This window comes from Castor canadensis, chromosome X, assembly GCF_047511655.1.
Source record: "Castor canadensis chromosome X, mCasCan1.hap1v2, whole genome shotgun sequence".
Lineage (NCBI taxonomy): Eukaryota > Metazoa > Chordata > Mammalia > Rodentia > Castoridae > Castor > Castor canadensis.
The window spans coordinates 97,162,379-97,175,309 of NC_133405.1; the positions used below are offsets into that span (position 1 = coordinate 97,162,379).

A 12,931-nucleotide genomic window follows, 5' to 3' on the forward strand; every position below is an offset into this window, starting at 1 on the left:
GGGGAGTGGTAAAATGAGTTAATTTATGTTGGCTAGGAAAGAAAGAGATAGGAATTAGCATTTTGCAAACACACATACCCACTCTAAGTCAGTTCCATCCCATTGATAATGGTGATAAGACTAGTCAAGGAACAGACTTAGTGGGACACAGACTTACTAAGCTTCCTCAATAGGGCATATTGGTGATGCCCACTTGCTAGAAGTACCGCCTTAAGGTTGCAGAATTCTGAGGAGCCCCCAGCCCTGCCCCTCAGGGATAAGGGTTGAGCTCCTGGTCAAAGTTAAAGGGTACAAAGGAAATAAATTCCCTTCTGCCCACTTGCTCCCCATCCCCAAAACATTCAAGATTCTCTTTAACAACAAATCATCATTTATTTGCAACACAGCCCAGTCCCATAACTTAAGCACAGCATAGGATTATAAAGGAGCCACCCTTGACTGGGAAGAGCAGGCACTTACCATCCCCAGCAACACACACACACACACACACACACACACACACACACACACAGAGCCACATTCAAGCATTATTTAGTCCAAGGTAGAGTTTCATGCCTCCCCAAAACAGCAAGTCTATTTCCCCAAGACCCATGCCCAGAGTCGACTGGACACACAAAACAGGCAGGCTCAGAATGAAGTCAGCCCCACGACACTACATGTTCTACTACTACTACTACTGTGGACCAATGGCTTTTGACAAAGTCACAATAAAAAAAAAGACAAAATAGAGAATACATCTCCAAAGAACATCTTACCCAAGCATTAAGGGCTATGACTAGTGGTCAAATCTTACTGATCCATGGTAAGAGATTGCTGTCAGAATCATTTTTATACATATATAAAAACATTAACTTTATATATATATAAACTGAGTAGCTCACAAATGGGGGAAGAGACTTAAGTAACAATGCTTAAGGGAAGGAATAAAACCTATAGGTTGGGTAGAGATCACTTGCAGTTTTTAACATTGATATGTATTTTAACCCCTTCTACAATTTCTTGGGAAACCGGAGTTAGCTTTAACTTCACTATCACCTGCATGTGCAAGACTCAGCAATCATACCCTCATACTCCTTATACAAAATACTTCCATTCGCCTCGATCAGAAGGATGCTCATGGGAAGAAACTTATAAGGGACACAGGAGGGCTGAGGGACACTCTGGTTCACCATTTCATTGACAAGGCTCTGGATGATGGCATGATTGGGGGAGTTGAGACCATAGGGTAGCACTCGAGTGCAGATTCCTTTACAATAGTTTGGGGTATAGAGATGGGGAGCAATGATCCAGTGATCCCAGCCCAGCTGGTGGAAGCTGACTTTGTAAGGGTGGAGGGAACACTGGTTATTTGCAGACCCATCATGTTCCTGGGAGGAGCAAGAAACCTCAGACGCAGTGCTGCATGCTTGCCGGGCACTCCGCAAGAGAAGAGAAGATTCTCTTTCCACAAACTCCTCCTGGCCTCTGGGAAGAGATTTAGCCTTCTGAACACTTGTATGAGTGTCATTGAAATAGAGTAGCAAGAAGGCAATGTCCAAAGACGAAGTGCCATGCCACCGGCGCTCACAAACCTCACTGCCTTTTTCCTGCTGACACATGAAACGGAGTCTTAGGAACCTGCGTCCCTTGCGATTCCAGAGCCTCTGCTGAATACAATGTGTGATATCCATCTCTAGCCAAACTTTAGGCATAAGGGAAGACTTTGGGGAACCTGTTTTTGCAGAAGGAATGTGGTTGGTTGGGCATTTGGGAACCCAGGGTTCCACATGGCAGGAGAGATGGCAGTGAGGTAGGTGAAGTTGATGGCGGTAAGTCACAGTGGCTCTGACTAGTTGGTATGCTACCCGGGTTGATGCCAGATGAAAGTCCAGGTTCTGTATATGCCAGGGACCTGCACAAATAAGAGATAACAGGGCAGGGAATTAGCTTCTTACCTCCTTGCCTTAACATTCTTTACAAAAGTGTTCAATATAAACTGACAGCCATAATCAGCTCTGAAATTAAATCAAGATAATGATAACATCTATTTATTAAGCACTTACTAATGTACCATATCTAGCACATGCATACGTTCTTAATTCTCAATAGTCTTGATATTGTTATCACCATTTTGCAGACAGGGAAATTGAAGTTCACTGGAGCTATGCCAAAGGCAAGGGCTGGGGATGTGCCTCAGTGGTAGAGTACTTTCCTAGCATATATGAGGCTCTGGATTCTATTCCCAGCACTGAAAAATAAAAAGGCACATGGCCAGCATGTGGTAGAATCAAGATTTGAACCCAAGTCTGTTTCTATTACGAAAAAAATAATTGTGTGTCACTTTTAGTTCTCTCACAGTGCTAGGCTCAGGGAGGAAAACTCAAATATAAAATCATTCTGTGTGTACGCAGTATGTATGGGAGATATATTAGTTATCTATAAATTTGAGGTAACCAATTAAGAGAGCTGTTGAGACACACATGGATTAACAAAGAGTTCTCATGTCACAGCACTATAAGGATGTAGTGTTGGAACAAAAATTCTATACTGGGCACTATGCCTGCCATCATTTCAAAGCTAGGACCAAAGTACCACAAAATAAATTGATTTATTTCCCACTAGTGGGGACAGCTATTTTTGCTGTTCTGTGTTCCACCAACATCAAGAACTGTTTCATGAATCTCTTTAACTTCTTTGGCCATTAACTCTCAATCTCTCCCTTTTCCATTCCTTGATGGAAATTGTTCTCCATTTAGCCTATTCATTTTACCACCATTTCAACAAGGCTTTGATCACATGAATATTTTGTTTGCTGAGGTGCCTACTAAAAGCTGCACGCACCTTAGTGATTAAGAGCCTTAATCCAAACTGAAGTGCCGACACCCAGTGGCCAAAGGTTTGGAAGGCTGGGTCTGCAAGCTCTAAACTTCTGCTTCCCTTTCCTGGGCAAAGGTCAAGAGCATAAACTACAAAAACCAGATATTGCAGGAAAAAGCCTCCGTCATCTTCAAACATCTTAGTAAGTATGTCCATGTGAATTTATATATTATTCACCTAACCCTCCTTCTCCAGTGAATACCCAAGCCTGAAATTCTTTAGGAAGACTGGAACTTTCAACAAAGAAGCTCTTTAATGTCTTGATATCCCAGAACATTTTTAGAAGTTCACGTCCCAACTCATGCTTAGCATGCCCTCAGGTTTGGGGCACCATCCATAGTTCACACAAGGCACAAGCCTGGCTTCTATTTGCTTTCTCCAGTTATTCCACACTCTCATTTTACCACACTCTTTCCAAGAGGCCCACCCATACACCTGCCCCACCCTGCCTGAAAAGGAATCAACCCAACCCTCTAGCAGGCTGTCTGGTGAGAACTGCCCTTTCCTTTCAGACCTTGACATCACATGTTTCCTGAAGCAGGGTGGGGTTGCTAAGGAACAGAGCCAGGAAGGGTCTGCTCAGAACTTTTCAGGGAAAGGAATGATTCATACATCCGGAGTGACTGAACCTGTCATCTACTTCTGGATCCTTTCCAGAGTCCCTAAATGCCAGTGTGTCTCACAGTCATCCCAGGACACTTGCCTAATCCTAGGCACCCTCCTTTTCAGCCTCATATCGTCTGTGCAAATTTGATTTGTGCAGGTCTCTGCTGCACTCAGGAATGGAATCCAGATCTCTTCTCTTGGCCTACAAGTTCCTGCCTCTTATCAGCCTCATGTCCTGCCATTCTCCACAATGCTCACCAAGCTCAAGCTTCTCTCTTCTCTACTCATGCCTAGTTTATTTTACAGGCCTCAGCTCAAATGTCACCTCTTCAAAGATACCTTCTCTGATAATCCCATGGAAACAGATTATTCAATTGCTATTCTCTACCACAACCACCTTTCATTCTTTGATAACACTTGCTACAGTTTGTAGTTGATGCTGTTTGCTTATTTATCTCCTCCATGAGAACACATGCACCATGATAGTAGGGGTTTTGCCTGTCTTCATCTCATTTATATACCTAGCACTCAAGAAGTTGAATAAAAATTTGTTGAATTAATCTCCACCCACACCAACCTGTTTTCTCTTTCCTAAGTCAGAATTCCCTTCTCAGCCTATATGCAGTCTCCTTACCCCTTCCCCAAGTACCAGCTCAAATATCACCTCTTCATTGACCCTTCCAACACTCTCCCTGCTTCCCTTTCCTTGCTCCAATCAGTGAACCATTTCCTCTTTGGAATCCTGTGGGCCCTATTGCTTAACCTCTTCAAAGCACTCATACTGTGACATCATCGTGTGATTGTTTATCTAGCCACTCTACAATATCAGCAGTTCCCAGAGGTCAGGGAAGCTGTTATTTGCGTCTATATACCCGACCCAAATGCAGCTTCTAGTGCTCAATTAAAACCTGTAAGGGATTCAGCATGGCATGGCAATTAAAAGCTCAGGCTGTAGTGCATCAGAGCCTATGTTTGACACCTGGATCTACCAATTACTAGCTGTGTGGCATTGGCAGCATTAGTCTAAGCCTCAGTTTCTACATCTGTAAAATGGTTACATTAACACTACCAACCTCCTCTGGTAGCGGCAAGGATTAAGGGACATAATTTATAAAGTGTTTTATGCAATGCTTGACACATAATACGTTCATGCTAAAGGATAGCTAGAATATTGGCTGCTTTACTTGACGGCAGGGAGTGTGAATCCTTTCTGTTGTCATTTCTGACACTAGTGAAAGTCCCAGATTGATCTCATCAGGTCCCCAAGAGTTCCTTGAAGTTGATAGCTGTCTATCTTCCCTAGAGCTCTTGTTGTCCTAGAGCAGTGTATAAAGCAGATATTCAAAGCAGAATCAAGCATGGTAGGAACAAAGAAAATATCAAAGCATGTTTGGTGCCAAAATTCCAACATGGATCAAATAGTAAAACTGCTCAATGTACAAGAACATTGGCACACTACATTTAAAGACTTAAGTTATGGGCAGATTTTAGAATTAGATAGTCTTGAGCTCAAATTCCATCTCTGCTACCCGTTTTCTGTGTGACATTTGCAAGTTACTTAACCTGTCTGTCTTAATTTTCTTATCTTTAAAATTAAGCTAATTGCTCCATGACAACAAATGGTAGTGGCTGTCATTAAGTACAATAACAGACCCACAGATGTTAGCTTGTTTCTGTCCTTTCTAAGGCTATATAAGTTCCCAACCCAGAATCCAGTATTCTTTGCCTTCTAAGAGCAAAACACCACATAAACAGCCCTTACAACAATGTAGTTGTTTACGGTATATTTCTCGATTAATTTTAAGATATAACAAGCAATAAGACTTATATGAAAGACAGGGGCTGACACATTACTCAGTTGTCCTTGGGAATGGAAAAGATTGCTCTACTAGTAGGCCTCAAGGCAATCTGTTCTTAAATTGGGGCCCTAAAGAGAAGTAGACTTGGAGCCAGCTTTTTCCAAGCTTGCCATCCTTTGAAAACCACCAGGCCTGAGCAAACAATCCACCCCCTAAGCAACGAGGCCTGACAGTAATCCCAGATTCCTTGTTCCGTATACTCTTCTTCATTTCTCTCCCTTCCAGGATGGTATGGGGACTTGAGAACTCACCTCGAAGAGGCCTTGCGACCTTGGCTGAGGGCCTCACCAGCCTCACCATGGTGGCCCCAATGGTGCGATTCTCCCTGGGGTGCCCGTGAGGGTCAGCTGAACGCTGGTACAACTTCAGCATGTACTGCAGGGGGTAACCTTGGGGCCGGGGCTTCGTCTGCTGCTTGCCAGGCGCTTCTTCCAGCAGCTCCCGAATCAGAGGCAAGGCAGGGTCCTCAGCAGGGAGGGTGATGGAGGGCTGGCCTACCTTTGCCATTTGGACCCCATGTTCCATAAGAAACAGCCCCCAAATAAGAATTCTAAGATTAGTGAGGAGGGCCATCTTCAAAAGCTTGGTGTTCAGCAACAGGTTTCAACCCAAGCCCAAAGTATATCACTCTGACTGCTTTTCATGCAGCTAACCACATCCTGGCTCAACAAACACCAAGGGCAAGAAAAAAAAATGGCCTGCAGGCAGGCAGACCCTATGCTGCTTCCTGTGGGAGGATCTCCTCCGCCAAAGCAGGTTTCTTAACTTGGCCTCTTGGCATCAAAACAAACAAAAACAGCAGGTGAGACAAGACAGCATACCCTTCCCACTCTCGAGCATTGGAAACAATATAGTTCTTCTTCAGGAGGCTAAGATAATCTAAAAGGAGTGGTCCATTCTAGAACTGGAGACCCCACCTCACCCAGTAGGATGAAAGGAAGCAGGCTTACCCTGTCTTGCCCTGCAGCTTTAAAGGCGATCCCTTCATCAGGCCTTAAAGGGCCAGAGGCCTCATCCTCCTGACCCACTCCCATGCCCCTAAAGCAGCATTTCCCAAAATGTGGCCTGCTGCTGACTTGTAGTGAAGCTATCTGGGATGACTATTAAGAATGTAAACTCCTGGGTCTGGACTCAAACATGGACTCTCTGGGGTAGGGTCTTAGCAAGTGCTCCCAAAATTTCTTGTGATCACTAAATTGTGGCAATTGCTGAGTAATTGTGGCTGCTGGAGCTTGAAGAGGATCCCTTACCAGTGGCTCTCAATCTTGGCTGTACATTGGAATCACCTGGGCAGCTTCAGCTAGTCTGGATGCTTGGATATCACCTCCCAGGAATTCTGATACAGTCAATCCAGGTTGTTTTCAGGGCAGTAGGATTGTTTTTTTAAGTTCATAGTTGGTTTTAATGTGCAGCTAAGTTTAAGAACTCCACCTTAGAATTTTCTGGTTTACTGTGGTATTGAGTGGGTCTCATTAGAGAAACCTGAGGCAGTAGAAGATGAGTCTGTGGGAGCTTGCCTAGCTGGCTGGTTAATGGGAGGCAATTTGGCTGAACTCATTAGTTAAGGCTATAGAAAGGTCACAAGGCTATAGAAAGATAGTGGGTTACAGAACTGGCCTTGTCCAAGTTTACTGGGACTCTGGAGAGAAGGTGGGGCAAGGGGTCAAGACCTGGCTCCACAAGATGGTGAGTCAGGCCTGATTTGTAGGAGGTCTTTTTCTCATAAACAGACTCTACATGGACAGGCAGTATTATTGTGGAAAGGCATACATGTTGGGGTTTTTTGTTGTGTTTTACAGACCAGAGGTCTTGGGTTTTTTTTTCCTAAAACCTTTTATGCCATGAATTTCTAGGGCATTGGTTCCAGCAGCTCAGGCTCCTTTCCAAAGACTTTTCTCTATGGCTTCTCTCTTTTCCTGATCATTTTCCTTCATACATTTCAAGAAACTATCTCAGCTCTTTAGGGTGCTTGATCTGTTCAATACGCACTTTAATTCCCTAGGCAAGACTCTTGCCTTTAGTTTTACATCCACGTCAACAGCATGCTGCATAACATTGCAGACTCTTCCACTTTTGTTTTGGTAACATTGTGGGTCATTCTTTTTGGAATAGTACCCATTCCCATGATGTCTACATTATCACCTTTCTTGCAGATTCCCATATATGTGGCCAAAGAAAGAACTCCACATTTCCAAAAGAGAACATTTCTAGAGAGCATACATTGGGTGCCTCATCTCTTTCCCTTTCTGTTCCTAATTTTAGCTGATTACTGGAAGATGGTGGTTCCAGCTGAAAGGAAGCCAGGCATAGACTTTGTATTCTCACAGATCTGTATTTGAGTTGTGAATCTATCTCTTATCTGCTGTAATTTAACCTTTCTAAGGCAAATTTCTTCACTCCTCTGAGTCTCAGTCTCCTCACACGTAAAATGGAGATGGTACATTTTGTGTTATGGGAACATAAAGAAATAATGTTTGTCAATTGTACAGAGTCTAATTTAGCCACCTGGCATATGGTTACATGTTGAAATTCTTTGTTCCCTTTCTGTTTTTTTCTAACATGGCCTTGGACACTGGCATGCATTGTAAAACAAAAGGCATAGGATTGGGCGGGGAGGGGGGGGAGGGTCCTATAGATGTAGACTGAAATACCAGCTCAAAAACCTATTAACTGGGTGACTAAGCAAGGTTTCTCCCAGCCTTAGTGTCTTAAGCTACACAGCCAGCTCCTTCAGAGAGTTGCTGGGAGGGTTGTATTGTATATAATAATATAAAAGTGACATAAACAGATGATCCACAGTAAGCAAAACCTGAATAGGCAAAACATATAAAAATATATAATAAAATCAGAAAACACAATTGAAAACCGCATGAGATATGATTTCATATCCACTGTATTGACAGTATAATAAAAATCTGACTCTTAAGTTTAGATGGGAATATGGAACATACGTATTTTCTTACACTGCTGGTAGGAATGTGATTTAGTTCAATTGTTTTGCACAGCAATCTGGCGTTATCTCTAGTAAGGTTGAAGGTGTTTGATTCAGCAATGCTGTTTCTAGAGCAATAGAGCTTTTAGACATTTTTGTGACTCACAAAAATGAACACATTTTAATTGCATTTCAGAACAAACAGAAGAATACACACACACACATACCTGAAGTAAACATCTACTGAAAATACTTATCCTTACAACATATTAAGAGAGGCTATATATTATATATATATATATATATATATATATATGTGAGAATATAACTCTAGAGGCAAAATCCTGCTTAAATTCCACCTCCATCACTTATTAGCTTGATCTTGGGCAATTTACTCAATTTCTTTATGCCTTAGTAAAATGAAATCACAGCCTCTCTCCTCTTTAATTTCCTAATTGGTAAAATAAGGCTTTTGTGAAGATTAACTGAGTTAACACATGTAGAAGCACTTACAAGAGTGCCTGGCACAAAGTAGTAGATACAGGTTAGTGTTCATTATGTTTGCCCCAAGCTGCATGTCTCAGAAAGCTGAGGCTCAGCCTGAAGTGCTTAGTTCCAGCCTTATTCAGTTGTGGAGAGGCAGGCAAGAAGCCCCTGTGTCCTCAATATCAATGCCTTTTCTCCCTCCTCTCCCAACACCTTCTCTGTCTCCCTGACATTCTCTTTGCCATTTGACCCCTGCCTTTTACCAACTTCAGCATCCTATCTTTCTATTTAATGCAAGTAATAAAAGTACGAGTTATCAAGAAAACTAGCAAGGGGCCCAAAGAAGGGTTGTGAGTGTGGTTGTCTTTGATGTTTCAGTTATTGTGGATGGGGGTTACATCTGTCAAAAGCACTCCCCTCCCACCTTTTTTAGTAGTGGGATTCTGATATGGGATCAAAAGAAGAAGAAAGAGACAACATATGACACTGGAAAGAACATTATTTGGATTTTAATTCTTGGTCCTGCCATTTGGGGGGTGTTGCTTAACCATTTTGCATCTCTGTTTTATTAACTGTGCACTGGGGATAGCCTTTAGCTTCCAGGATGATGATGTGACTTAAATGAGATATGTATATAAAGTATCTAGCACCTAGATAATCTTCAACAAATGACAAATTTTTATCATTAATAGCCTAAGATTTTAAAGTATGTATAAAATGTACCTGACTGAAATAATCTGCTCAGCATCCTTCAAGTGTTCAGAATTTTTATTCCATTTCCTGTACCCACCAAGGCTTCTGGAGACACACCCTGCTGAATAGGTCAAAATAGTTCAGCTTTCTTCCTTTCAGAAAAAGGCTCTCAAACCAGTCCTATTCTTATTACCAGAATTGAAAGGAAGGAATTTGACATAATTATTTCCTAGAAGTGCCCCCTGGTGGGTCCAATGTATGCTACTGTCCTAACCCCCCAGAAGAGGGCACCAACTTTCTGGCTTGACACTGTGGAGGGACAGGTTGTACTAAATGATATTTAACCAGCACTCCCTGCTTTAGAAAATGCCAGTATGTGAAAAAAACCTAACTGTATAAAATTGGACAATTTAGGAAGTGATTATTGGCATGACAAAACTGGTTCTTGACACAACAAAATGGACCACTATAAAATGCTCTAAACAGCAGGAACCCTCACTGTGCACTGTGGGTTAATTTTTCAAACTATAATGCATTGGGCACACTGGTAAAAAAAAGTATGAAATTTACAAAAAAGTAGATTTTGTATTCAATGTGGGGGGACGTGGCTATTGTATTAAGTGTACATACATAATGAAATCCTTTACATGATTGTAATTTACATTTTTGTGCAATCTGTATTCATTCAACAAATGTCTAATAGGCACCTTCTTTTTGTTTGTGTTAGGTGTTAAGGATGCAGGTCCTGAGTGAGACCCCCTAGGTTCAAATTCTTAGTTCTACCACTTAACTAGGTTGGTAATTAACTTGGGGCATTTGACTTCATCTCTCTTCCTCAGTTTCCTTTTCTAATAACAGGTCAAAAACAGCACTAGTTTAGAGGGCTCTTGCAAGGATGGAATGAGGTAATGCACATAGCTCTGGGAGTACGGAAATTAATAAAACACACCCTTTATCTGCAGCATCCCAGGCACTATGCTAAGCGCTAGGGTCAGGTGAGGGACACCAAGACAAGACAGTTTCTATCTCAAGAAGATAACCTGGATAGGGACATAATAGATAGGAAACATTATCTATAACCATGAGGTTTTCTCTGATTACTGTTCTGAATTCCTAAAACATGGACCTATTTCCTACTTGCTTTATTTTTAAATCCTTTCCAAATAAAAGGGTATGATATAACTTATACAAATATTTATTGATTTGGCACTTGGCTATATTCTTTTACTATCTATCACTTAAGTATAACAACTCTGTATATTAAGTATTCTTTTCAACTACAGGTGAGAACATTGAAAATCAAAAGAGGTAACTTACCCTATGTCATGCAGTGCTTGAATGGTGGAATCCACTGAGATTTGACCATGGTGTGCTGACCTCAGAGCCCTACTCCTTGGGCCTTGGAGGTTGCTATGGAAGCTGCTAATGAAGCCCGTAAGAAGACGCAAGTCTCCTGTCAGGTAGTCCCACAGAGATTCTTGAACATGGCACCAAAATATAAGCTCTATGAAGCCCAATATCACAGCTATCTTGTTCATTTTTGAGAGGTTCCACCATGTAGCTCAAGCTGGTCTTGAACTCACTAAGTAGCACAGACTGGCCTCAAACTCATGATCCTCCTGCCTCAGTCTCCAGAGTGCTGAAATTACAGGTGTACTTCGCCATGCTCAGCTTCCTATTTATTTTTGTAAATAAATATCTGTGGAACAAGTGGTTGTAATAGGATACTATCTTTCTTGCAGAAACCTAGTCTGATGGGCAAGCTCATTGAAAAGGTAATGTGTCTTCAGAGAAAGTGTTCCTGAGTTTTGAGGTAGAGGAAAGTCACTGATTTCAATTCTTTAGAAAAAAATCAATATTGCCAGTGTTAGAATTCCTTGTGACTTTCTCCAGCCTTAAAGATTGTAGCGGCCCCAAGGAAGGAAAGTTCCCCCTTGATGTGCATGGGTAACAAGGGTCAGTGTTCCCAGCACAAGGAAATAGACACTGTAATAGCCTCCCTAGCCTGAAGACCAAGGCAGGTGTAACTCAGTTGCGGTTGGTTCAGGTCCAGGCTGAAAGGGAGCCAAATCAGCCTCAGCTCATTGACAGTGCACTGAAACACACTTATCAAGCCTCAATGGTGTGAAAACACTGTGTTGCATACATGAGAGTGAAACCCAATATAAAAAGGCAAGCATATGCTGAGGTTCTGAGGATGCAGCAGATCTGTGTGGCTGGAGCACCAAGAAGAAGATGGGAGAAAGAGTTCCAGATAAGTAGAAGCCAAACCATAGCCTTGTAAGGGATGCTACTAGCATGGTGTAACCTTATGAAAATTAAAACAAGGATGGAAAAGTTAGAAGATATCACTTCTGGGTGAACACAGCTCTAGGAATTCTTGGGTTAGCAAGCACAACACAGATTGGATTTCAGGCCTGACACACCTTCTTGACAGGGCACCTTTGTGTAGTGTACCAACTGTTCATCCATTTGCAATTGTCCTATTTGCAAGGCTTTTGGCTTTCTCTGCTTTGGCTACACTGGCCTTCTGGTTTTCTTTCAACAAGCTACATTACCTTTTGCCTCAATGGCTTTACATACATGCTTTCTCCTCTACCTAAATACTCTATCCCCTTCTCGTCCTCAGGGTCATCTCACTCCACCTTCATATCTTAGCTCAAACATTGCTTCCTTGAGGAAGCCTTCCCTGACTACCTAGACTAGATCTAAAGATTTGCAGTAAGGTTGACATTTGAAATAGGTCTTTAATTACAAATAGGATTTTTTTGGTGGGACTGGGGTTTGAGCTCAGGGCTTTTCCTCTTGCAAATCAGGCACTCTACCCCTTGAGCCATGCCTGCAGACCTATGAATAGAATTTTGAAAAGTACAGAAAAGAAGCTATGCCATTTCTGAATGAGTTCAAAAAATTTTATATATTGCCTTTCGAATTTTAAGGATGGATTGAAGAGATCCCTAAAAGTTCTCTAAAGTAGGTGTCATCCCTACCATGGGACCCTTAGAGAGAGCAGGACAGCAGTTGTAAGGAACATGCTCAAATGCAAGTAACTCAGCACTATATACTGGATCAATTTTGCATGTGTTATTTCCTAGCTGTAACTGTGAAATAAGTGTTGGCATTCCTGATTTTCAGAAAGAGAAACTGAAGTTCCAATCAGTTAAGTGGTTTAACCTGAATCAGTGAGCAATTATGGAAGGCATTTGGGCAAGCCAGGGCTTTTGTCACACCTTTGAGGTGTCTGTACTTATCATATGCAATAATCTCTACATTTAGCTTCCTAAACTGGGTCTCCAGAATTTACTTTTTATTGTGGGAATAGAGAAATTTCTGTTCACGTGGTCTCTACAAGAGCTCTTCATAGTATTCCTAAGATCCTTGAGCTGGAGGATCTCTGGAAACAATGATCTAGAAACAGAACCTTGCAAACCTCAGCATGAGAGTGCCAAATATTAGCTCTTGTCATTGGTTATAAACAATAATCACTCCCAGGGCAGCA

General features: G+C 41.9%; 1 protein-coding gene across 1 annotated transcript; it reads right to left on the reverse strand.

Moving 5' to 3' along the window:
* Nucleotides 1–332: 332 nt before the first annotated feature.
* Nucleotides 333–6,242, reverse strand: Bmp15 (bone morphogenetic protein 15). The gene is made up of 2 exons (XM_074062567.1): nucleotides 5,573–6,242; nucleotides 333–1,891 (listed from the first exon to the last, which is right to left on the reverse strand). Exons 1-2 carry the CDS (start codon nucleotides 5,892–5,894, stop codon nucleotides 1,032–1,034), a joined length of 1,182 nt encoding a protein of 393 aa, XP_073918668.1. The 5' UTR covers nucleotides 5,895–6,242; the 3' UTR covers nucleotides 333–1,031.
* Between the last annotated feature and the right edge of the window lie 6,689 nt (nucleotides 6,243–12,931).